At 38.3% G+C, this 25386-nt stretch overlaps 1 protein-coding gene across 4 annotated transcripts in view; it reads left to right on the forward strand.

Annotated features, from left to right (window-relative positions):
• The first annotated feature begins 989 nt into the window (after positions 1-989).
• The window catches only part of LAMA2 (laminin subunit alpha 2), a 711555-nt gene continuing 687158 nt past the window's right edge, over positions 990-25386 (forward strand). For 3 of the 4 annotated variants that reach the window (XM_075203052.1, XM_075203054.1, XM_075203056.1), the window contains exon 1: positions 991-1156. In XM_075203052.1, coding sequence (XP_075059153.1) covers positions 1060-1156 — 97 coding nt within the window. In that variant the 5' untranslated portion in view covers positions 991-1059. Of the gene's footprint in view, positions 1157-25386 lie in introns of all 4 variants that reach the window. The other variant, XM_075203053.1, reaches the window with a different exon arrangement.

Consider the following 25386-nt stretch of genomic DNA (forward strand, 5'->3'; position numbering starts at 1 on the left):
CCCCCTCTTCGCACCAGTCCCTGTAGTCATTTATTTACCTTACTACTCCTGATCTAATCTTTTTTCCTCTCTCTGCTTCTTCTGGTTCACTCTTAATGGGCAAATTCTGCCCTGTGGCATGCACCGCATCTTTATTTTGTGGCATGTAATGGGCGAGCAGTTGTTTCGCCCCCCACAGCCTTGCATCCTGGGTGGTCATGTATGTCGCTGTTGCAGTTTTAATACTTTGGAATAGGGGGATATTAGTTAAAAATACATTTAGTTGGAGTAATCAATCATTTCACAAGTGAAAAGTAAAGTTGCAATTTATTAAAATCCAAACTTGCCCCCACCCTTCTCACAATTGGCTGCATTGTGTGATGGGGCAGGGCATAATGAAGAAAGTTGCACCATTAAGCCCCACCTCCATCTGGGATTGGGAAGAGTGCTTGCTCTTCAATGAGGGCAGGGAGGACTCCCTGAAATTTGGAAGCCTCCCAAGCATCCCGAGAGAGTAGGCATGTATTTCAAAATATTGTGCAAATATTTGCCAGGGTACTGAACCTGTGGAATTCAAGAGTTGTCTGAATCTAATTCCAAACTCTTCTGACCCTGGCATAGATTATAATAAATTAAGATCAACATGTATATTTGTCAATATCATCATCTCATTTTACTTGTGTAATAAAGCTGCAATGTGAAAACATGCAAACATGCAACTCACATACACCCATTTTGTATGACTTTACATACTGCATCTATTTGTATAAAAATAATTAATTTAAGCTCATGATTATAAATCCTTATCAAGGTTAATGGACGATAATTTACCAGAATCACCACTAGTAGATAAACTGCAAATAAGCCAACATAGCCCAGGTGTCTGGATTGTACAAATATAAAAATGAACTGCCCCTTAGTGCCTCAGTGGGAGAAAGAAGGAGGAGTATTTTTCAAACTGTCTAACTTTAGCCTGAAATCTTAGTTGGAGTTTCTGTGTCTGGCACACAGCTGCAGTCAGAGAGGAATAGGAAGGCAAAGAGAGGAGAAGTGTCTCCTCGCTGTCTTTCCTTCCACAAAATGCTCAACATTTATCAGCTGATCATGGCACACAAAACTTTGCTTACAGTTTTCCTAACTTTGATGCTCAGCGAGTACATCGTGGCTCAACAGAGAGGTAAAGTTTCATGTGGTGTGTGTCTGTTTGTGTGTGCATGCAGAATGCATAATCTTAAAACTACTGTACATTTCATATCTCTTGATGCATTTTGATGATCGTGGCTAGTTTATAGACAAGTGTTCTTTACATACTTTCTTTACAGATAGCTAATAGAAGTCACCATTGAAAATGTCTTATTTCAGATTATAAAGTTAATTATTCTTACATTTTATTTTGCAAATCCTTCAGTGTTAGAACATTAATTTAAATTATACCAGCGTGGTGGTTTTAAGTTCAGATCCATTGAATTTCATATAACATATGTGTATGTTGTGTTTTTTTATTTCCTTTATATGGTAAGAAATCGTTACATGCTGCTTCATTAAAGTAATTTATGAACCAGTAGTGTAGCATTGTATTTGTAGTGTATTTTCTGGACCATACATATATGTGGGACTGTATATATAAAGAGATAACATTGTGCACTGGATGATGGTTGAACCAGTGTGGATGGTGTTCTATGTCATCACTTCAATACAGATATGATGTTTCAGACTATGCACCTGATCCACAGAAATGAAAACTGGTTTTGTTGGATGAGATATTTTGTGAATGACTTTGCTTCCCTATAAATATTATTAAAATGATGCAATGATAAGATTTGTTACTTGAAATAAAGGCATTCTCCTTACTTCCAGGAACTAAAAAAAATATAAATAACTGACAAATTTACAGAATTTGGGTACTGGAATAGTTTAAATGAATGAATGAAGGTCAAATTTGATAGTAGTTCATGCTTTGCAATAATGTTTTTATGTGACACATGTGCGATGAGGCCCAACTTCAAAACTTCAATGATTGCAATGCACACAGATGGATCATATCTGCATGCAGGTTAGGTCAGAGTACATGGAAAAACAGATGAGAAACATCCAGTTTTAACACTTGTTAAAGCTCAGTGTTACTCAGCATTGGGCCCAGGGGATATGAAAATTGATCAGGTACCTAGAGATGACCGACCCAATACTGAGTACAGCTGGGTCCCTCCTGGTTCACCTGATCGGTGGGTACTGGGGAAAAATGTTAAAATGTGTTACAAGCACTACAAACACTAGTATGGACATATACTCAAGTGTTTATTATCAACTGTATACTACAAGTATAGCCCCCATAATAAATGTCAGAGTAGTGCTCCTGTTACTACATAAATAATTAATAGTTCCCCAGTCCCATAAAAAAATTTAAATAATAGTGCCCGTTTCTAAATAATTAATTAATTGTTCACTTAAATAATTCCACTGCCCTCCCTCATTTAACAATGGTGTCTTTTATTGTTGTAATACTCCTATATAATTGTAGTATGGTTAAAATGTTGTGGATTTAGCACAGCCTTTATGTCTGTTTATTTTTCACATTTTTAGGATAATATGACATATGTTTGTATTTTTATGAGTTCAACTTGGAAGATAAATAAACCGTGGTCTATTGGTTCAGTTGTCCAAATCAATCAGACTTAGACAAGATTGCTTTATAGAAACATTTTTTCGCAAACCTATAACACAAACTAAGTTTTCAATACATTGTATTCTTCAGGATGGTGAAATATGGTGTGGGATGGCTCAGTTTATGATCATGTGATTTCATGCTACAATAATGGTACTTTTCTGTGAACAAACTTGCTTGAGAAATGTTTAGCAACATTACGTATGCGCCATGACAAACAGTTGGAAAAAATGGCCTTTTAAACAGGTGTAGCAGAACTGAAATAGAACAACAATAGTTATCTAATTTTACCATGAGTTGTTTACTTACATGCTCTTCGTGGCTTTTTTTCATTCCCTCCATGTCTCTATATACTTATCCTTTTTCATTATAAAATCAGGACATTAAAACTACCAAATCAAACTTTCATCAAAAGCTATATCCAGCATGCGTATATATGTGTGTATTATCCAGCATGTGAAAATGCTGTATATGTGTATTTATGTAGGCATCTTCAAAAAAATCACATCACAATAAATCAAACAAAAGGACTTTTTTGACAGTCCATCCTTAGTTTCCTCTATTTTAATGAAACATTATTAATTTTATTTGTCGTATATTTCTGTTAAATGTATGGCCTCATTTAGAGTTGAACGTAAGTCCATTTGTGGCACTTAATAATGCACTTTGGTGCCATACTTAAAGTTACATTTTCAATACAGTGTTGGCCTCTTACACCTTGAGAGGCAGTTTGATGGTTTGCACGTGTATGTTTAGTACAGTAATTGCATTTATCTTTACACTGTTAAATAAATAAATAAAAAGCGTCACAGCACTGGGGTCATGAGTTCGATTCCGTCCATGGCCTTATCTGTGAGGAGTTTGTATGTTCTCCCTGTGTTTGCGTGGGTTTCCTCCGGGTGCTCCGGTTTCCTCACACACTCCAAAAACAGTAGGTTAATTGGCTGCTAACAAATTGACTCTAGTATCTCTCTGTCTGTCTGTCTGTCTGTGTGTGTATGTTAGGGAATTTAGACTGTAAACTCCAATGGGGCAGGGACTGATGTGAATGAGTTCTTTGTACAGCGCTGCGGAATTAGTGGCGCTATGTAAATAATTGATGATGATGATGATGACAAGCATGAGAAACATGTGAGTGACTGAACAAGTATTGACTCTACCCGCCAGTTGAAAACAATATAATTTAGCGGCGAGGCTCCATAAAGAGCAGTTATCATCATCTAATAGGGATTGTTTGTTTTTTCGACATGAACTACGTTGATGAGAACGGTTCCCTTTGGCCTACTTTCGGAAAAACAATTTTGGCACTTTTTGGGCTGGTCACATTCCAACAACATTATTTATTTTGCTGTGCAGAACACACAAACTTTTTTTATACGAGTTGTATTTTTCAAAAACATCTTTAGTTTCTTCATAAACCAAAACTGGAATGCAAAGTAGTTCCCAGGAGGTGGCAAAATTGCAGAAAAGTCACATTTACCAATCAAAAGTTTGGAAAATGTTTACATGTTTTTAACATGGATTAGCATACTATGCTAATAGAAAAAAAGCTACCACTTTTTTCTTTTTCTTTTTCTGTTTTTTTGTATGCAAATTTTTAGGTACAGTGAGTATAAAAAGTCTGCATACCCTTATATATTGTTACAAATGTAATAGGGATTCAGTCCCCCCGAAGTAGCGCCGAGCAAAAAGCCGGCGTTGAAGCTAACTAATAACGGTATTTAACCGCACTATTACCGCAGTAGCTGTATTTAAGTGCACTATTACTGTAATAACGGTAACAGTGCACAGACAATTGAATTCCCCCATAGACAGTTGTTAGGAAAAAGATGTGAAAAAAAATACAATATCCTACATTGCATAAGTGCACATACCCTTTTATAATGGGGCTGTAGATGCATTCAGATCTATACAATCACATTCAAAATAATATTTAAAAGTAATTAGCATACACTTGACAGCAATTAAAGTGATTGTCGTTAACCTTAAATAAAAATCATCTATTCCTCTAGAATTTTTTCTCAGTTACATCCTACTGGGATAGCTATAGCCTGTAAGGAACTTTCAAAACATCTATGGGTTCTCATTGCTGAAAGGTAATGATCAGGATAGGGGAATAAAAGGCATTACATGTAACATGGAAGATTGTGCAGATTATCATCCATAGGTGAAGAAAATGTGGCACAACAAGGACATTGCAAAGATCAGGACATCCCTCCAAAGTTGATGACAAAACAAGGAGGAAACTCCTCAAGGAGACCACAAAGAGGCCTACAGCAACATTAAATGCGCTGCAGGAATTTCTGAAAGGAACTGGTCACTCCCTGCATGTGACAACAATCTCCCATGTTCTGTACATGTTTGTACTATGGGGTAGGGTGGCAAGTAAGAAGCCATTTCACACAAAAAGGAATTTCCAATCCTGTCTGATTTATGTAAAAAAAATACATTCAATCACCTCAAACCATGTGGGAAAATTATTTGAGTTCTGATGAGAAATTTTGGGCCATAGTTTTAATAGAAATGTTTAGTGCAAAGACAACACAGCTCATCACCAAAAGAACCCCACACCAAATTTGAAACATCATGCTTTGGGGCTGCTTTATTTAGCTAGGACTGGTCAGGATAGAGGGCATAATAAATAGATTCCAAGTACATGTCCAAGTCAACCAAGGAGTGGCTTCAGAAAAAGAAGTTCAAAGTCTTGGGATTTGCCACTCAGAGCTCAGTCGTTAATGCCATTGAAAACCTGTGGAATGACCCCTAAAAGCAGCTGTGCTCAGGTGATCCAAATGCAATTTGATGGACCTTTGATGCAGAGGCATCTTCTGAGCAGCGTATGTGCATTGGACACACTAGGAGCACGTGTCGGATATCACATGCGCAGAAGAGGCCCCCACTGTGCTCTATTGAGAGCAGAGTGGGGGCCTGGTAGGCAAGAATGGCATTGCCCGGTTATGCACTGTTCCACCCCTGGCTGCCATCTTCAAAACTGGGCAGCATACCTAGCTAAGTGATAACAGTCAGACAGGGCTGACTTACCTAGGTGTCCCTCTCCTTTTTTAAAAAAGGGCAAGGTACCTGGTACCTTACAAGGTAACGGTTTGACTCCAGAACCTGTCTGGATCCTGTATTTGAGTCATAGTTGTCTCCTCTGAAGACTCTCCATTTGGGGGGAGATCTCCTGATAGAACAGGCAATTCTTTACCTTTCGAACACTACATTCTTACTTGGTGGACAAGGAAAGGCAGTGATAAAGCAAATTGTGTCTTCAAGCACTCAAGCAAATTGTGTCTTCAAGAACTGGCCACTAGGGGGAACACTGAATAGGCATGATGATACAAATAGTGTCCTCATATGCCTTGACCCGCCCACTTGATGAATGCTATTATCAAGTTATGCCCACCACTTTTTTAGACCTCTCCTCTTCAATTTTGGGTCAAGAGGTATGAAAAGTAACCAAATATGTTTGTGGCTTTATACAAGATGAGCTCTAAACGCTACTGACATTTTTTAGTATAGAGTACAAATAAAAAGTTGTATTACTATATATTATACATTATGTGCAGTTATTAGGTATTTGACAAGCTTGAGATAAACAGTTATGAGATGAAGTACAAAAGCAAATTAATACTATTTGCAATTGCCTATATTGTGAAGCGCTTCTAACATGGCTATTTCTAAAAGACGGGATCAGTGTCTGCAGCCTTGGCATACCATTAACCTAGAAATAGGATGTCATGCAGTAAAGAACCATTTTTAGCCATGTGTGACTTATGCATGAGCTTTGTTCCATGAATTTGTCTTGTAAGCTTATCTGCTATTTAACATACAAAACATCCACAGCTTGTTTATAGTTTAGATGGTGGTAAGATGCCATTTTATATTTATTTTATTTTTAAATGAAATTATATCTGCTATAGAAACAAAAATGGAAGGGCTACTTGTCACTGACATGTCACAAATTTAATGGTAGCAGAAATGTTTAAATGGGTCAAAAAATGATTGACGTGGCTTTTCTTGTGTGAATTGTTTTCCACATATTTTCTTGTTGGATGATTATGTTATGTTTGTATTATAGCCTCTCCATATCTTAGCCCTAGCCTAGTTTGGAATAAGCTTCAGAATCCTCTCACACATGCTTTGCATCATCAGAGACAGACAGCGTGACAACTGTTAAACAGCCTATTCCGTCATTAGTCTTTGAAAGATTACATTTTCAAAATTCAAAGACACTTTTTTTATTGAATCCGACTGTTTTTTCCAACAGATCATTTTAAATTGTGTAATGGCATTTTTATATGGTGTTTGTTTAGTCATGCATTTTTTATGGCATGCATTATTTTTATAACAGATTTTATAACAACTCCTACAGCAACTTTAAAGAGAAAAGTGTTTTTTTTTGTTTTTTTTTACAAAACAACAATAATATGACTGCTGGCTCGCTTTTTTCCCCAAAAATCAGCATTGAAATTACCGTACTAATGAAATTACCATTCTGTAGAACAACGCAGGGAATTTAATCTGCCCCTAGGAGTCCAAATGTGTAGTAACTCATAGCAACCAGACATAAATGTAAATCATTGTCTGACACGTAATAGGGTACTTAGGAAATTTAATTTGTGTCCCTGAAGAGATTTTTTTCAGGGTGTGCTTAAAGCTTAAATGTTGGAAGTTTGCCTGTTTATAGGATATAGTGTATTTTAGAGTATGAGTAAGTCTTGGAGATGTGAGTTAGAGGTGGTGATAAGGCAAGAAAAGATTGGGTGGTAACTAGAGATTAGTATAATAAATGGAGGAGGGTGCAGCATTGTGGATGGGTATGTAATTAAGAACCAGAATTTAAAATTGTACCCAGGAAAAAAACAGACAATCACTATAATAAGAGTGGCAAAGAGTGGCAGCATTCGTAAAATGATTAATAGGGACACTCAGCCTGGCAGTCAAGTGGATATGACATGGCTTTGCAAGGAATTGAATGTGAGGAGTGAAGGTAAAGTCAGTAGTAGTAATGGTTATGTGGCTCACACAAAGAGTTCTGATTAGTATTATAGTTTATTTATAAGGTGCCACAAAATCTGAAGTGCTGTGTGGTGGCAAAGTAGAGCATATTCTAAAGATGTAGAAGACCAACAGGCTAAGTACTGGACAGTCAAGAAGCATAATACTGTATAAAGAAAGGTAACAGGCAAGGTAAATAACAAGTGTTGTAACAAAAATGCAAAAGGCAAGTTAAAAGGATGTACAGGGGCAAGAAAACAGGGGGCCCTGCAATCTAATGGGGAGGGGGGAGGCTGACAAAAGAGGTTTGACACAAATTGAGCATGTGGACAGCTGGGCCAGAAATAGTGGATTAAGGTGTACAACTGGTAGACTTTGATGAACAGTGGATTTTTTAAAAAGAGTTTAAACACTGGAGGCTAGTTGAGAGTCTGATTGGATGTGGGAAGGGTATTTCATGGGCGGCAAGCTGCACAGGAGAAGTCTTGGAGGTGGTTGTGTGATGAGGCTGTCATTGGGAGTTGATGAGCTGGTAATAGGCAGAGCAGAAAAGACAGGAGGAAGAGTGGTGTGAGATGAGTTTGGAGGAGTGGCTGAGGGCTTTGTAAGTGAGGGTGAGGAGTTTCAATTGGGTGTGAGGATGTTAGTTACAAGAACTGAACAGATTTTGTTTTAGGTAGAGAGAGAACATGACAGAGGAGACACCTAAGAAACAGTCACTGGTATTAATAGAGCAGTAGAGATATAGTGGGAGGACGTATAGAGTTGGGTGTCATAAGCACAGATCTGTAAATGAAAGCAAATCTGCTGATTGTGTTTTTTGGGGCAAAAGTATAGAGAGAACAGAAGGGGTCATAGTACAAAAATTTGGGATCTCCCAACTGGAAGGATTGGGAGGGTTTAGAATCTGCATAAGAGATACATCTATATACCTATTTTTATAGGGTAAGAATGCAGCAGAAAAATACAGAATAATTAATAGTTAGTAATGACCCTCATGCTTAGCAGCCAGAGGATCATTAGAAACTTTAGCAAGCTATTTCAGTGGAATATACTGTATTGATTCAGATTGAAGGGGGTTCACCAGAGAGTTAGCATAGAAGAGTAGGTCAATATACATTGGGAGTTCAATCAGTTTCAAATCAGAAGAACGTTTAGACACAGGTCAATAGCTTGAGGGAAATGATTGATCAAGATAGATTCATAAGAATAGGAGCAAGTAATGTATGCTTAAAAAAATATACAAATTCTAGACGAGAAAGAAATTAAAGATTTAAGTCAGAGCTAATGAAAGAGCAAACATGATGTGAGGGTATAGGATCAAAAGGAAAGATAGTAGGGTAGATTTCATTCCCAGTGATGGGATTAAATATGGAGAGGATACAGTAGTGACTTTGCAGACAGGAAAAGTGTTCTTTGAAGATTGTAGAGATCCCCTGATGGAAGTTGCCAATTATGTCCTTGAAGTAACCTGCAAGTTCATGAGCAGTAAGATCACTGTTCTGTGTCTGTACTGTTGGACAAATAATTGGATAAGGAGTGATACTTCCTATAATAGTGTTAAGCAGACTAGGAGCATTTTGGAGGTAACAAGTTCACAAAGAGTGGAAGGGGTTATTTGGTCTAAACCAGATATGAGTGATTGCTTACAGTTTGCAGTTACTGTAAGAGTGAGGTAAGAGTGAGGTGTTGCATTTTGATGGAATTTACATTTTGGTGCATGCTAGAGGTCTGGGGAAGTGGAGAATGAAATGGAATTAAGAGATTGTATGAGAGATATAGTGATCTGAGAGAGAAAGGGGGAGTTGGTGAGGTTTAAATAAGAAAAAAGATGGTTGATGATCAAGAGACTGATCATTTTCATCTGTGGGCAAAAGCTTAAGTAGAGTAATGACGCTCATTCATTCTTCATTCATTAATAGGTTATATTGACACATCATTTTGGAAGGTTGAAGCTTCAGTTTAAGAATTAGACAACATGAAATCCCTAAAAATAGGGTATATTATATATTTTCTGTCAATATTATTTATGAATATATTCCATTATCTTTTTGTTACTAATGATCTATATAATCAACTGCAATAGCAGTGAACCATATGGAAGAAGGGATTCTTGTACTTTTTGCAAACAGAGATATGCCTTATTTATAAGACTCTAGATTATTGACTCTGGTCACAGATTAGGTCACTTGCGTTATCCTCTGGAAGTACCACATTTGCACACTGTTGAGTGAGGCTATATACCAGCTTTACAATATGTGCGAAGTGGATAAATGTTTAGTGAGTTAACAACCAAGATTTCATTTGAACAAGAAAAAAGAAATTCAAATTTACCTATATCTCTATTTTCGTGCATATTGAAAACATAAAAATATATTTATAACATAAAAACAGGTACAGAACACTGTACTTGTTTGCTAAATGTGCAATTTATTTGAAACATCTGTAGATGCTACTGAACATCTGTGCATGAGTGGTATGTTATTTGTAAATGTGGGAATTAATGGGCGGAGTAAGACAGTAAGAATTTCCACTAGAGCAATAGATAAATAATGTATTTACTGTACTTACAAGAGTATAAATAACATTTTTAGACAATACTTACATTCCAAATGCAAATAAGATCTGCCTGAACAATAGACATACACATCTGAATAGTACAGAATGAATATCCCTCCCATTATAAGTCATTTTTCAGATTCCATAGTAATTTGGTTTCCAAGAATTATGGATTACGGTGCCAAAATCTAGCCCTCTCACAAATATTTTATCAGTCTTTATTCAACACATTTGCATTTCAGTTCTGGATTTGATTTTAGAAATATGATTAACATAAGAGTCTCAGCATTGGAATCCATCTTATTTTCAACACAATTATACATTTAAATGTACATTGATCCCTTCATGGGATTTTTAACTGCTTTATGTACTGTAGTAAATGTCACAATGCCTTTTTGGGACAGATAAGGGTTTCTTTTAGTAGCCTATAATAAATACTTTTTTTATTTTAAGTACATTATATTAAGAAAATCTTGCAAAATAAGTAGTATATTTAAATGATTCACTGCATAAATACTTTTAGCTAATTAGTGCAAAATAAGAAATTGACCCCAAAATTTATATCTTTTGTTCCCCTGAGTTTAGGGATACCAAATTGTACTTTATGTCAGGGCCGTCTTTTCTATTGGGCACGATGGGCAAGTGCCCGGGGGCCCCACGGGCAAGGGGGCCCCATAGGCAGGGCTTGTAATTGGACAAAAATAATCCTGAAAAAAACGTACCTTTTTGCGATCACGTGGCGATCCTGCTCCCTCCCCATTCCCCTCCTCTGTGTCCACTTATTGATTTACAAGCCATTTCTTACAGTTTAATTTTCTTGATGATCGCCTTTCCTTTGCTGATATTGCCCATAAGGAGTTGACATTTACTGCAGCCACCAATGAGACGTGAGCACAGAATCAGCTGACTTGTGTATACAGGAAGGTCAGCTGAGGAGTGTGAGCCACGAGTGAGACACCAGTGATTGAACGGCCGGGAGGCTGCAGCACCACCAGGCAGAGCCGGATTTAGACCTCATGGTGCCCTAGGCAACTTATTGGTTTGGCCCCCACATGACCCCCCCAGCCCCCCACACGCCCCCCCTTCACACATGGGATGTCCCATGTGACACACATCAGGCTGCACAGAGGAGGGAGGGTGGAGACCAGCCTACACAGTAGCCCCTCCCCAGTCTCGCGGAACCCTACCCCCCATCACCCGACTCGCCCCCCCCCCCCCCGCGGTGCCGCGAGTCGGGGGAGGGGCCAATTTTTTTTTTCCTCTTGCCCCCCCCAGCTGGGCCCCCCGAGAACCGCTAGGCCCTAGGCAGGTGCCTAGGTTGCCTAGCGGTAAATCCGGCCCTGCCACCAGGGATAGGAATCGACCACACATATGATCTTCTCCATGAGGTAATTAGGTCATCTAACTGTACTGATCCAGATGACCGAATCATCATCACCAGAAGGTTGTGTAGAAAATATGGTCAGACACATTATTATCAGTATTATCCATACCATGGATGCATAGAGGACTTTCCAGCACAATATTATGACATGACTGTTTGTTTGTCACTTATTTTGCCACTGTCACCCTTTTTGAGCACCGATTATAATTTTGTTTGCATGGATTTGTGAGGGGTGGGGTTAACCCCTTAGTTGTGTTGTTCACTCGGGCTATCCTATTTCTTAGTGTGTTGCGCCGATCTCAACTATATGGAGGATTCAAAGAAACATAAACTAAGATAGATATATATATATATATATATATATATATATATATATATTCTGTTATGTTATTCTCTTCTGTAATTATAGCTGGGAATCTGAATTTTGGTTGTGTAGGTAGGGGGGCCCACAACATTGTTAAGATGGCCCTGCTTTATGTAAGTTATGAATGAATTATAGGACCTAGAAATAAAGATATATGTTTTAGTTCAATTTATTTATTTACTCACAAGTGTAATTATTTACCTTTTTAAATGTAATTTAAATTGGGGTTTTTTTAACCAGGGAGTCAGTTTCAGGTCTCCCTAATGTTAGCATAAATCTAGTTAATATATCCTAGCTTTAGCCATAGCTGACAGTGCACACTACAGACTACACTGTATTTGGGGCCAGTGCTGGGGTTTTCGGCAACCCCTCCTGCACCGTGAAGTCCTATTCAGCACTTCACTGCGCATGCACTATTCACCCCAATCCCTATGCTTGGTCAAATGCCCCTGCTCTCTGGAGAGAATATTGAGGAATTCGGAAAGTGAAACAGCACCTGTCAACCCACCTACACTGAGAGAAGAATATTGTTAGATCTGAGCAGAGGCATATACACCATGTGCGCAGGGTGTGCAGTGCAAACAGACCCATAAGTAAGTGGTACCACACAACAGCCCACTCTGCACCCACAGTTGTGATGGCATAGTTGGAGGGGGGAATGAAGCCCTGGTCTGGTTCACCCAAGCTATAGGGGCTTGAACTGGCATTTTGGCCTTCACAGTGGCCAGCCCTTCCAGCCACCTTATAAAATGTACTAATGCTTATAGCAGTAGCCTGTTGTGACTGGCACAGCTCTCTCCTGCTCTAGGCTGAAAGATATGGTGCATAGCTAGTCATGGCAGGAGACTGATCCCCAATGTAAGCAGGGGAATGTTTAATATGGGGGCTGGTTCATGGGCATGTGAAAGAATATAGTAGTGCTTAGAAAAATAAGCCTTAGAGAAAAGTAAACATGGCTGAGGATATATATATATATATATATATATATATATATATATATATATAGATAGATATACAAAATATACTATATATATTTACATTATGTAGAGAGAGGAAACAGAGTAGTTAGGAAACACGATTTGTCCCTGATTGTTGGTAAGAAGTAAAAAAAGATATATAAAACAATAGCAATAATAAAAAAAAGTCAGTGAACACCATCACAAACTACCACATTTTAGGAAAGGATTTTGGGCACAGCCAGTTCGCCACTGTGCCTCTTTTCACACTTTTTGGGATGGTGAGACCCCAACATCAATATCAGTAATTTGTTTATGCAATACAGCACTCAAATTATACCCTGTTTTTTTCAGACAACTTTGTTTTTCAGAAAATACAATTAGTTTGAGTATAATTGATCTCAGCAAAAAAATCTACCCAAAATGGCCAATGAAATTGCAAGAAAGTGAACTACATGCAAATGTGTGTATTTTTGCTTCTAAACACCACCCAGAAATACTTTGTGGTTCTTGCTTTGGCATGAATCCACCTTTCCAAAACAGCAAAATGGAGGATTCCACATGTGGTTTTTCAGAACCGTCACTTGAAAATAATTTTGCTTTTTATGTGTTTCTGTTTTTGAAAATCTGTTTTATTACATTTTTAAATAAGAAACAGGGTTGAATAACAAAGCAAACAACGAAATACAAACAAATGATCAGAGTACAGCAGATATAAAGTACATTACCAGTATAACAATATTACACAAGTCACAAGAAAAATTAAGCTATTATATTGCATTTACAATTTTTGATTTAGTATAGCTAAAGTTATATCAATTATTATTTTATCAAACCTGAAAAGATAAGGGTTGGGGAATTTAACTGGGAGGAGGAAAATGTAAAATAAGCGGCACACGGTTGGGGCATCGCCACGGAGTGCATATGTGTATGGGAGAGGGGGTGGGGGGGAGGAGAGGACATACATTAAAGCTACCCCTTAACTATATATCAGAAATGCAGTGGTTTAATTCTCACCAAAATGTCTGTGTAATTACCAAGTGGTGGATTCAAACATTTTCATTTTACCATTTCTGAGGTCTTCTTCCAAGCTCCCTATATAAGGGTCCCATTTAGTGTAGAATTTAAGAACTCCTTTCTCAATGTCTGGGAAGAGTGCCCGTATGTCGAAATATGAGGTTTCCATGAGCTCGGTCTTATCAACTAGAAATGGGTGAGAAATTGGAATAATCCAATTGTGAAGAATTACTCTCTTAGCTGTAGTAATGACGCCTATTATAAACGGTCTTTAATCTTGACTATTTTCCGACATGCCCAAATGTTAGGAACCAAGGAAGGCTAGGGTAGTTTTACATTTTGGACAATATACAGACTCTTCTTACATAATACTGTCACTGGGATTGGGATACATAAACTCTGTTTAATACTTTAAGATTAGACTATTGCAATCTGGATGAATGCAACCACTTCACTGTTGTATCAAAAAAATTATACAAATCTGCTGGGGAAGACACTACCAGAGAGACCTTGATGCATGTGACAGGTTTAATTTTGCCATAATTTTGAATTATCAAAACTTCCGACTTGTTGAAATTTATCTTATAGCCTGAAAATGTAGTCATCAGATCAACTATTGCTGGAAAAGGCACCTCAGGGCTTGAGACCATTAGTATCATGTCGTCTGCAAATAATGCTAGTTAGTTTTCATGTTTCCAAACAAATATTCCTGAATAGTTTGTGTTACATCTGAGGGCAATAGCTAGTTATTCCAGGGCTCACTCAAATAGCAGATGGGCAGCCTTGCCTGGTACCTGTAAATTGTTAAAGGATTGGATTGGCAGCACGGTGGCTAAGTTGTTAGCTCTTTTGCCTTAAAGCAATGGGGTAATGAGTTCAATTCCTGACCATGGTCTTATCTGTGAGGAGTTTATATGTTCTCCCAGTGTTTGCGTGGGTTTCCTCCGGGTGCTCCGGTTTCCTCCCCCATTCCAATAACATACTAGTAGGTTAATTGGCTGCTAACAAATTGATCCTAGTCTGTGTGTCTGTCTGTGTGTATGTGTTAGGGAATTTAGACTGTAAGCCTCAATGGGGCAGGGACTGATGTAAGTGAGTTCTCTGTACTGCGCTGCAGAATTAGCTATATAAATAAATGGTGATGATGATGATATATGTCCATTTGAAATTATCTGATATTGAGAATTAGAGTAGAAGGTATGCATGGTTAATGTGAGCTTGGCCTTGAACACAAATCGGTGTCTCAAATAAATGGTTCCAAGTGATTGGATTAAAAGTATTTTCAACATCCAACAATAAAAGTAAACTGGGGCTCCAGTCCCTGGACGAGTCTAAATATTGAATTACTGTTATTATATTTCTAATGTTTGTGACAGAATTTCTGACCCAAATGAAACCACTTTATCTCTGTGAATAATATTAGGTAAGATCATTTTTAATCTTTAATCTATAATTTTAATTAGGATTTTGTAGTCAAAGTTTAATAATGATATCAGCCTATAGGAGACTGGATCCTCCACATATCTCCCTGACTTAGGCAGAACCTTTTTATGGCTGAATTAAAATGTAAAGACAAGGGGCCTGATTCATTAAGGAACTTAAATTAAGAAGTTTCTTATTTAAGTCTCCTGGACAAAAACCATGTTACAATGCAAAGGGTGAAAATTAGTTTTCTGTTTTGCACATAAGTTAAATATTGTTTTTTCATGTAGCACACAAATATCAACTTTAAATTTCAGTGTACCAATAAGCTATCGAGTATTTGTGTGCTACATGGAATTTAGGGAATTTAGACAGTAAGCTCCAATGGGGCAGGGACTGATGTGAATGAGTTCTCTGTACAGCGCTGCGGAATTAGTGGCGCTATATAAATAAATGATGATGATGATGATGATGATTGTCTGGTGATCACACATGACCACCATAAAAAAAAACCTATTAATGGGGCACCTCATTTGAAAGAATGGACTTTCCTCTCTCATAAGAAGGTGCCCCTGATTTTTTAGTTGTCAGGTTAAGATGCTTGGATGGATGGACACATAAATAAACCAATAAAAGTTAGACCAGTTTAACACTCTAGTTTTGCAGTCCTTGCTGAAAGCATATGCATGGTTTAAAAGAAAGCTGTCCGATGATGTTATACCATTAAAGTACGTAGACGAAAATTTCAGTCACAGGAAGTTATGTCTGTCAAGTTATTTGTTCATATACATGTCAGGGTGTTTACTGGTAATGTATTTTCTGTAAGTCTAAATAATTGCAATTAGTATTATTTCCTGTTCTATACAGTAAATGCCAGCTAAAACAGATGCTTATCCATACACAATTCCTTTGACAATTGTGTGTAATTGCTATGCTCTCCAAAATATTTTGTTCCACCAAGAAAATGAAAACAGCTGCAAATCTGATTTCCCTGTGTTCTGTAAACAAATGGAAAAACTAAGACCAGTTTTGACTGTTTATTGAGGTTACATGACCGCTTCAGTACCAAACTATTCATTAAAAAAGCCAAATCAGCTTAGATATGTTGCATGGGATAATTAAACAGATGTGTTTATACATTCCTACTGCGCGACCTTCTAATATCTGATTTTATTTCCAGCAAATTACAATGTTTACTTGTTTATATAAGTCAACACCCTTAAAACATTTTCATGTATGGTGAAAAAAATAACAAATAGTAAGAGTAAGGCACAATGTAGTATATTGTAGTAACAACATAGTACAATGTATTACAATGTATTTGCAATTTTTATAGCGGGTAGGAACATTTTGCACAGTTAGATAGGGTATATGTAAATTATGATAATGGGAAATTTCCAATCAGTCCTGTGACCGCTGAACCAGCTTCTACAGTGGCCTAATCTTATTATATTGGTATTCTTCATTCATGTTTTCAAAATACAACCTCTAATTTATTGATTGGCTGTAAATAATAGTTAATAAACATTGGATGTATTTAAAAAAAAATACAATGTTGCAAAATCAACATACAAGTAGTTTAATCCCCAGAAATGTAAACTATTATTTGGTGTTTATCAAAACATTTTTAATCTCTGGTTAATTAATTAATAACACATATGCTGACAGATATTGGGGGGAATTCAATTGGCTGCGTTACTGCTGAAAATAACATGGTCTGCGCTCTTACTGATAATACAGTAATTTTAACCCGGAATTCTGGTCGTGACTCCCTGAAAAGTGAGCTGAAATCAGCGTTAAACATTACCATTCTAACGATAATAATGCACAATATTACTGTAGTAACAGTAATAATGAACATTAATTGTCAAACTAGACGTTTATAAAACATTGTGAAATTTGTTTCTGTATCCTCTATGAGTCATCACTATCACGGTACTCAGATGCCCCCAGGACTTATCTCCAGATGTAGTGTGAGTTTGTGATACTAAACCGTAGCGGCAGGCCAGGAGGCAGCGTAGAAGGCAGCAAATGGTCAAACGAAAGCCAAGGTCAGGGGTCACTTGCAAACAGGAATAATCGGAAAACACGCCAAAGGTCGGGATCACGAGCAATATAGCGGGGTCCAAGGCACAGGCAAAATGAATCAGGGTCACAGGCAAAGAGGCAAATCCAAGTTACAGGCAAGGGTCATACACGGCAAAGACAATCCAAAAAGGGTATACACCAACATTACAGGAGCGGGTAGCAGGCAGAGAACTGGAAGCTATAACCGGCAGGGAGGCTAAGCCCTCCCTGCCTTAAATACAGGAATAAGCCAATGAGAGCCTAGCTCTCTAATTGCGCTCAGACTGGCCACTGATTATATTAATTAGCCCGCAGGCTTGCTGGGATACTGCACGCGCGCACGGCTGCCCCATAGTGCCATGACACGGCGCTGAACTGATTAGCGTCCGACCTTTGCTAAGGCAACGGTCGGGCTGGCCCCGGAAGTGACGTCCTGGTCGTCATAGCGACGGCCGAGATGCAGGTGAGAGGGTTGCGGCTGCTGGGCACTGCCGCGGCTCGTAACAATAGCTTGACCTGTCTGAGAAATAGGAGGGGCATCCACACCGTGACAGTCACCCATTATCCACAGGAAGAACCATTTTGTTTTCAATTACACTACATAGATTTGTGTGGAATTCATCTTTAACATAAATAAGCAATAGACATGTGTTGGGAGGTGCATGTGAATGTGTAGTCACGCCTCCCACAATTTCAATGACTAAAGAGGGTTACATAATAGCTTTGAGTTTGTTCATATACATACACACATTTCCTCAAACTTTTAGATTAATGATCATTAAACACAGCTTTATACAGCTACACATACCACTAATCTTTAAAACCTATAAAATGCAAGTTGGCGCTATTTTAAATTTAGGGGTCAGACCCTATTGCAGTGTTGGTTAACCTGTGACACCCTAGGTGTTGTGAAACTACAAGTTCCAGCATGTTTTGTCAATATAAAGCAGCGTATTGCTGGAAGGGTATGCTGGGACTTGTAGTTTCACAACACCTGGCGTGTCACAGGTTAGCCAACACTGTCCTATTGGGAACCAAGGGACTTTATCTACATAGATCAATACATCAGACTCAAATGATAAGGGTTTTTAATCCAAAATAGGGGAAGTTGAGGTATTGAAAAATACAGTTTAATTAATACTATAACACACACTCCAAAAACATACTGGTTTATTCTCTAATCTGGGACTTTACATTAAATCACTTCCAGGAATTTGGCTGCCTGTGTTAAGTCTTTGTGTTTTGCTTTATCACTACTTTAAGTGATAGAACTGCTTTAATCAGGCAAGTTTCTTTACTTGTTTATTGTTTTAAAATGTAAATTGCCAAAGTCATTAGGTGAAAATCTTAATGTGTACTTAAGTATGATAACATTTAACCATTTGTTACTTATACAGCTTATAGTGTTTCTCCGCATGCTATCACCTTTTTAAGATCTGATTGTAGAACATATTGGTATCATTATCTTCTTATATACTTCTGCAATAAGAAAAATGGCTGTGATTTGATCTTACTTAGTCTGTTTATACAGGTTCTCTGCTTTACAAGCAAACTATATATAGATTTCTTAATATATTTGGGATTTAAGGCACTCATCAGCATACGTCAACTTTACTGCCTTTGTTTTCTTAATTTAATTAAAAGTGAGAAGATTTATTAGGATGAGAAGGCAATAAAATGTTGAAAAAAAAATATCTAAATTTTATGTGCTTGGACTTGCATTTCTTAATTGTGTTTGAATGTCTTCCCTTTGAGCAGATTATATTAGACATATTGTAAATTAAATAATGCATCATATCTAATAATATATTATGCTTAACAAATAGTCAATGGTTGAGTAATTTCATTCATTTAGACTCACTGAGCCTTGTCCATATAGCTGTTCATACTATGAGATCAGACCCTCATTTCAGGTTGAATAATTCAAGAGGCAGCAGAGATTATCTTCTCCACTTAACTACTCTCTATCAGTTACCTTTCTTTTATACCTCTACTATGTGTCAGTGCACTCCTCCTGCATTCACTACACAAGAAAGCACACAGTCACACAGACCAGTCCCTGTGTGCTTCATCATGTAGTAACAATATTATAAGTGCACTATGGACTGTCACTGGATACAGAGGACAGTATCAGGTGTCCTTTGTACCTCTTCTACTCCTATCATCACTGGACGGCTTTTCACGCAGTAGAAATGGAATACTGATTATCCTGTTTGTTACTCTGCAATTCCTTTTATATAAATATTGTATGAGGAGGACAGTGAACAGGGTTTTAGGTAAAAAGAAGGATATGCATGTGGTGGGATGTGGGGCTCACAAAGCTTATGGGTCACTGTACCTTAGTCTTTTTAATTTGCATGTTCATTTTCATCATTTTGTAATCAATATCATATTTTTAAATGTATTCTATTGAACACTCTTCAGCTGCATATTCAACAGGTCATAAAGTTCAGAATGAGAACTTGTTAGACGAAAAAGTACTGTAAAGCAGATATGCTAAAGCAAGATCTGGTGTTCATGGGGAAAAATATGCAAAATTACTCTCAGTTAAGGGAGAAAAACCATCACTTTTTAGTTCCTGAGTAATGATCCTGAACATACTGTAAAAAGAATGGGACCTGGCACACGTTTCATTAATCTTTATACACATCAAGTGAACTACTTTAAGAGAGCAGCAATTCCAATTTTACTGTTATTAGCTGATTTCAGTAACAATAAGATTTGCTTGTTAAACATTCTGTGTAGGTCAGGCATCAAAATATTATCTTATTTAACTGATGCAGCAAAAAAAGAATCTTGCAAAAGATATCTGGCTCTGGGGAACCACCTGTCACTGAAGATGAATACTCCAGTTACGTTTTAGACAAACTAATTATGTTATGTTCATTAGATTATGCTAGACATATCTGTTAAGTAAGTAAGATTTCAAATGATCCACTGGTATGCAGAAAAGACTTTTAGGAAATGCTATGTATATAACAGCCCCTTATGGTAGCGTATTACCCAATGGGTTTTCAGAACCTACAACAGGTTAGTGCTGAGACCCAGCCCTAGATAGCCCACTATGGGACCAGCCCAGGGGAAAATTTGCACCCCAGCCCAGCCAGCCCCTGCATAGTGCTCCTGAGTGCAGGATAATGTGTTCAGGTCAGCATATGGAGACAAGAATTCAGAAAAAATATTACATGTTCTCTGTTTGCAGTAGATTTTTTGCATATGAGCAGTTGCTATCTCATGACTTTAAAACAAAAATAATCCCACTAATTCAATTCATGTAAAGGCAAATGCATTGAGATTAAATGGAAAATATACCACATTGTACACATTCATATAAATAATTACATTCAGATAACCTTACTTTTATGTGCACTAAAGATAAAGTTATCTATGTACTGTTAAGAAACATTTCTCACAAAGGCAGTGTTTAGATATTTTTTATATTTAGGAAAATATCAGTGGTTACTGTCTTGCAAATTAATTGGGCAAAGCCATGAAGAATTATTCAATTACACCAATTGCATGAGTATGGAGGACCTTATCCATATGTAAGTAACACCTAAACAATGTTTCATCACACCTAAAAGAGGAACAATATAAAAGGAAAGCAGAGCAGAGGGTTAGGGGTTAGAAAGAGGTAATGTCCTTCTAGAATAGGGACAGAAATGAAAAGGCTACTGATCCACAGACAAGCACATACAGTATGTTGTAACTGGCTTTTTATCTTCTGTTTTTCAAATACTATCTCTGAGCTGTAGATGCTTAGATTATTATGATTGTGTCATAGAGCAAGCACTGACATATTTTATACCATAGTCACGTCTTAGGAGTGACAAAGGGAGGAAAGGATGTTCAGGGGAAGTTTGTAAGATAGCAGTAGTTCAGTGCTGGTCTCTACCTACTTACAATAAGTGTAGTAAAAATGCAATCACCTTACTAAGAACACCAATTGCCATGAGGAAGTGGAAGATGCTAATAAGTTCAGACAGAGATGATCTATCTACAGAAGGTAACATAGAAGTGGGTATATTAAATACTTTTATTAATGAACAGTGCAGAAGAAACGTATTATTATTATTACACTCAGTTCCGGAACAAGTACAATGAGTCTTGCACAGCTCAGAAACCTTTCCTGGGTTTGCTCTTAAGGTTTAGATGTTACAAAAACACCAAATAGCAGCACCTAAAATTATTTAAAGATAATTACTAGAGATGGTCACTGACCCCCGTGTTTTGGTTTTGGATTCGGTTTTGGATCTGGATTACCGTCGTGTTTTGGTTTTGGTTTTGGTTTTGCAAAACCGCCATTGCGTGTTTTGGTTTTGGTTTTGGTTTTGTTTGGTTTTGTTTTGCTATTTTTTGGGAAAATCCATGTTTTTGGGCCTAAATTAACCCAATTTAGTGCTCCAACTGTTTTAGAGACAAGTAATCTAATTGTTGAGGTAATAAATCATCCAAAAAAACAGTTTAATTCTTCGTTGGTAGGCCTATTCTACACACAAAACAGATTGTCTTCCTCTCCATCTATGCATATTGGCAATGCAGCCATCGTCTTTGAATGTATATTACACCCTACACTTATAGTTAAATATGTAAAGAAATGGAAAAAGCCAGTTTGCTTTCTGTCTCTCAAGGCCCCCCTCCACTTGTATAAAATAGCAAAAAATTCAGCCATTATAGACTGTACAATATTAATTGACATGGAGAAAGCCAGTTTGGTTTCTGTCTCTCTAGGCCCCCCTCCACTTGTATAAAATACTAAAAAATTCAGCCATTATAGACTGTACAATATTAATTGACATGGAGAAAGACAGTTTGGGGTCACTCTGTCTCTCTAGGCCCCCCTCCACTTGTATAAAATACCAAAAAATTCAGCCATTATAGACTGTACAATATTAATTGACATGGAGAAAGCCAGTTTGGTTTCTGTCTCTCTAGCCCCCCCTCCACTTGTATAAAATACTAAAAAATTCAGCCATTATAGACTGTACAATATTAATTGACATGGAGAAAGACAGTTTGGGGTCACTCTGTCTCTCTAGGCCCCCCTCCACTTGTATAAAATACCAAAAAATTCAGCCATTATAGACTGTACAATATTAATTGACATGGAGAAAGCCAGTTTGGTTTCTGTCTCTCTAGGCCCCCCTCCACTTGTATAAAATACTAAAAAATTCAGCCATTATAGACTGTACAATATTATGAAAAATGGACAAAGCCAGTTTAGGGTCACTCTGTCTATGACACCCTACCCTTAAGGATAAATTGCCCTAACAGCAGCCTTTCAAGATGGTATGTGATATGGAAATGCCACAAGTCCCTTTCCTCTTTGGGGGTAGATTGCACCCTACACTTACATAGAAAGTTGTAAAAAGATGTTATCGGCATCATCTTCAGCTTCATCCTCACCCTCATCAGTGTGTACGTCATCATCACAGACTATCAATTCATCGCCGCTTGAATCCGCCATTAGAGAACAGTCAGTGCTTGGATGTCTTGGATGGTGAAGGCCTTCCTCGTGGAAGATGTAGTTCATTTTTATAAACATCATTTTCTCCACATTTTTGGGAAGTAACCTTCTACGGCGATCACTGACTAAGTTCCCTGCTGTGCTGAACACTCGTTCAGAGTACACACTGGAGGGTGGGCAGCTTAGGTATTGCAAAGCAAGTTTGTACATGGGTTTCCAAATGGCTTGCTTTTCTTCCCAGTAAGGAAAGGGACTGTCTGACATTTCCATATCAACTACCTCTTGAAAGTAATCCTCCACCATCCTTTGCATGTTTATACTCATATTGGATGGGCTTATGGGCAAAGTGACACTTTTTTTTGAAAAATCCTTCAAACCAGCCCAGATGTTAAATTGTTCTCGTCTGCCCCCTGTGTCTTCCCTGCTTCTTTTTTGGAAATTTAATTTTTTACGAGCAACAGCTTGAGAAAGTGAAGGAGGACACGTCGTCAAGCCGAGGCCCAGTTCAGCGGCCAACTTGCTGAGCAATAGCTCCTTGCAAAAGTTCACATCTCGCTCATTTACAAGTAAAGACTCAATGTAGGTTTTAAACCTTGGATCAAGCACAGTGGCCAAAACGTACTGATCCGAGTTCAAGATCTTAATAACTCGAGGATCATTGTGAAGCGAATTAAGTACTTGATCGACAAGGCCAACATACTTTGCTGAATTGCTTGCTTTCAGCTCCTCCTTCATTTTCTCAAGCTGCTTTTCCAATAGTCTAATTAAAGGAATGACTTGGCTCAAACTAGCAGAGTCTGCACTGACCTCACATGTCACAACTTCAAATGGTTTCAGCACCTTGCACAGCACTGAAAGGATTCCCCACTGTGCAAGAGTGAAATACATCCCCCCTCCTTTCCCAATGTCATGACTTGTGCAATATGCTTGGATGGCTTTGCGCTGTTCCTCCATCCTCTGAAGCATGTACAGGGTGGAATTCCACCGAGTTACCACCTCTTGCTTAAGTTGGTGGCAGGGCAAGTTAAACTGCTCTTGGAGCTGCTGTAATCTCCTACATGCTGTGGCTGAATGCCTGAAATGGCCTGAAATTTTACGGGCCACCGAAAGCATCTCCTGCACCTCACGGTTATTTCGTAGGAAGCTCTGCACCACCAAGTTGATGGTGTGAGCAAAACAGGGAATATGTTGGAAATCACCCAGCTGTAATGCTCGCACTATATTGTTGGCGTTATCTGAAATGACATACCCTGGGGAGAGTCCGAGTGGTATAAGCCATGCATCAATCACATCTCTCAGTTTGCGTAACAAATTGTCAGCCGTATGCCTGTTAGTGAAGCCGGTGATACAAAGAGTGGCCTGCCTGTGACAAATGTTACGTAGTGGTGTACATGCTGCTGCTGTTCCTGCTGGTGAAGGTGAATGACCAACCCAGTGGGCTGTCACAGTCATATAGTCTTTGGTTTGGCCACTTCCACTTGTCCACATATCTGTGGTTAAGTGAACAGTGGGCAGAATGGCATTTTTCAGCGCAATCTCTACATTTTTACACACTTTTTGGTATAGTTGTGGAATAGCTTTACGGGAGAAATGGTGTCGCGATGGAATTCTGTAACGCGGACACAAAACCTCAATTAACTGTGAAAAACCAGCTGCGTTTATTGTGGAGATTGGACGCAGATCTAACACTAACATTGCAGCCATGGCGTCTGTGATTCGCTTGGCGACTGGGTGACTGCTGTCATATTTGCTTCCCCTCGCAAATGATTGTTTCACAGTTAATTGCTGAAATGTAGGACTGCTCATTTTATTCACCTGCCTCTGGGATGACGATTCACCCCCAGCAGCAGCAACAGCAGCAGCAGGACTAACGCTTTCTTCAGAGGAATCAATAATAGTGCCGGAGTCATCCAGCCTTAAGTGGGATGCCGGGCTAACTCCGAGCGCTACTGAGGATATTGATGAGGATGGTGTGGTGGGTGTATTTTGTAGCCGTCGGTATGTCGGTGAGCGGAGGGTCTTAGCTGATGAGGGAGTGCTTGTATTCTTTTGGGAAGAACTTTCAGCTTTTCCCAACACTTTGCCATGAACTCTCGTTAGATGGCGTAACATAGACGAGGTTCCAAGATGGTTAAGGTCCCTCCCTCGACTGACTGTGGCTTCACATACACTACAAATGGCTATACAATTGTTGTCTGGATTTGGGTAGAAATAATTCCACACATAAGAAGTGGATTTTTTTGTTTTATGCCCAGGCATGACAATGGCCTTTTTCTTGTCACGTGCCAGAACTGCTGCCACTGGTGCAGGACTTACACAAACAACCTCATCCTCATCAACATCCTCATTAGCGCCCTCGTCGCCTACACAAATCTCCCCCTCATCCTCTTCTAATTCCAAAGTGGCATCCTCAATTTGGGTATCACCGGCTACACTCGGGCTATTAAGGCACACATCAGCAGAATGCTCACGATTAGACATCCCACTGTTGGATGGACTCTCCACAGG

The sequence above is a fragment of the Mixophyes fleayi genome, chromosome 3 (assembly GCF_038048845.1).
Source record: "Mixophyes fleayi isolate aMixFle1 chromosome 3, aMixFle1.hap1, whole genome shotgun sequence".
Lineage (NCBI taxonomy): Eukaryota > Metazoa > Chordata > Amphibia > Anura > Limnodynastidae > Mixophyes > Mixophyes fleayi.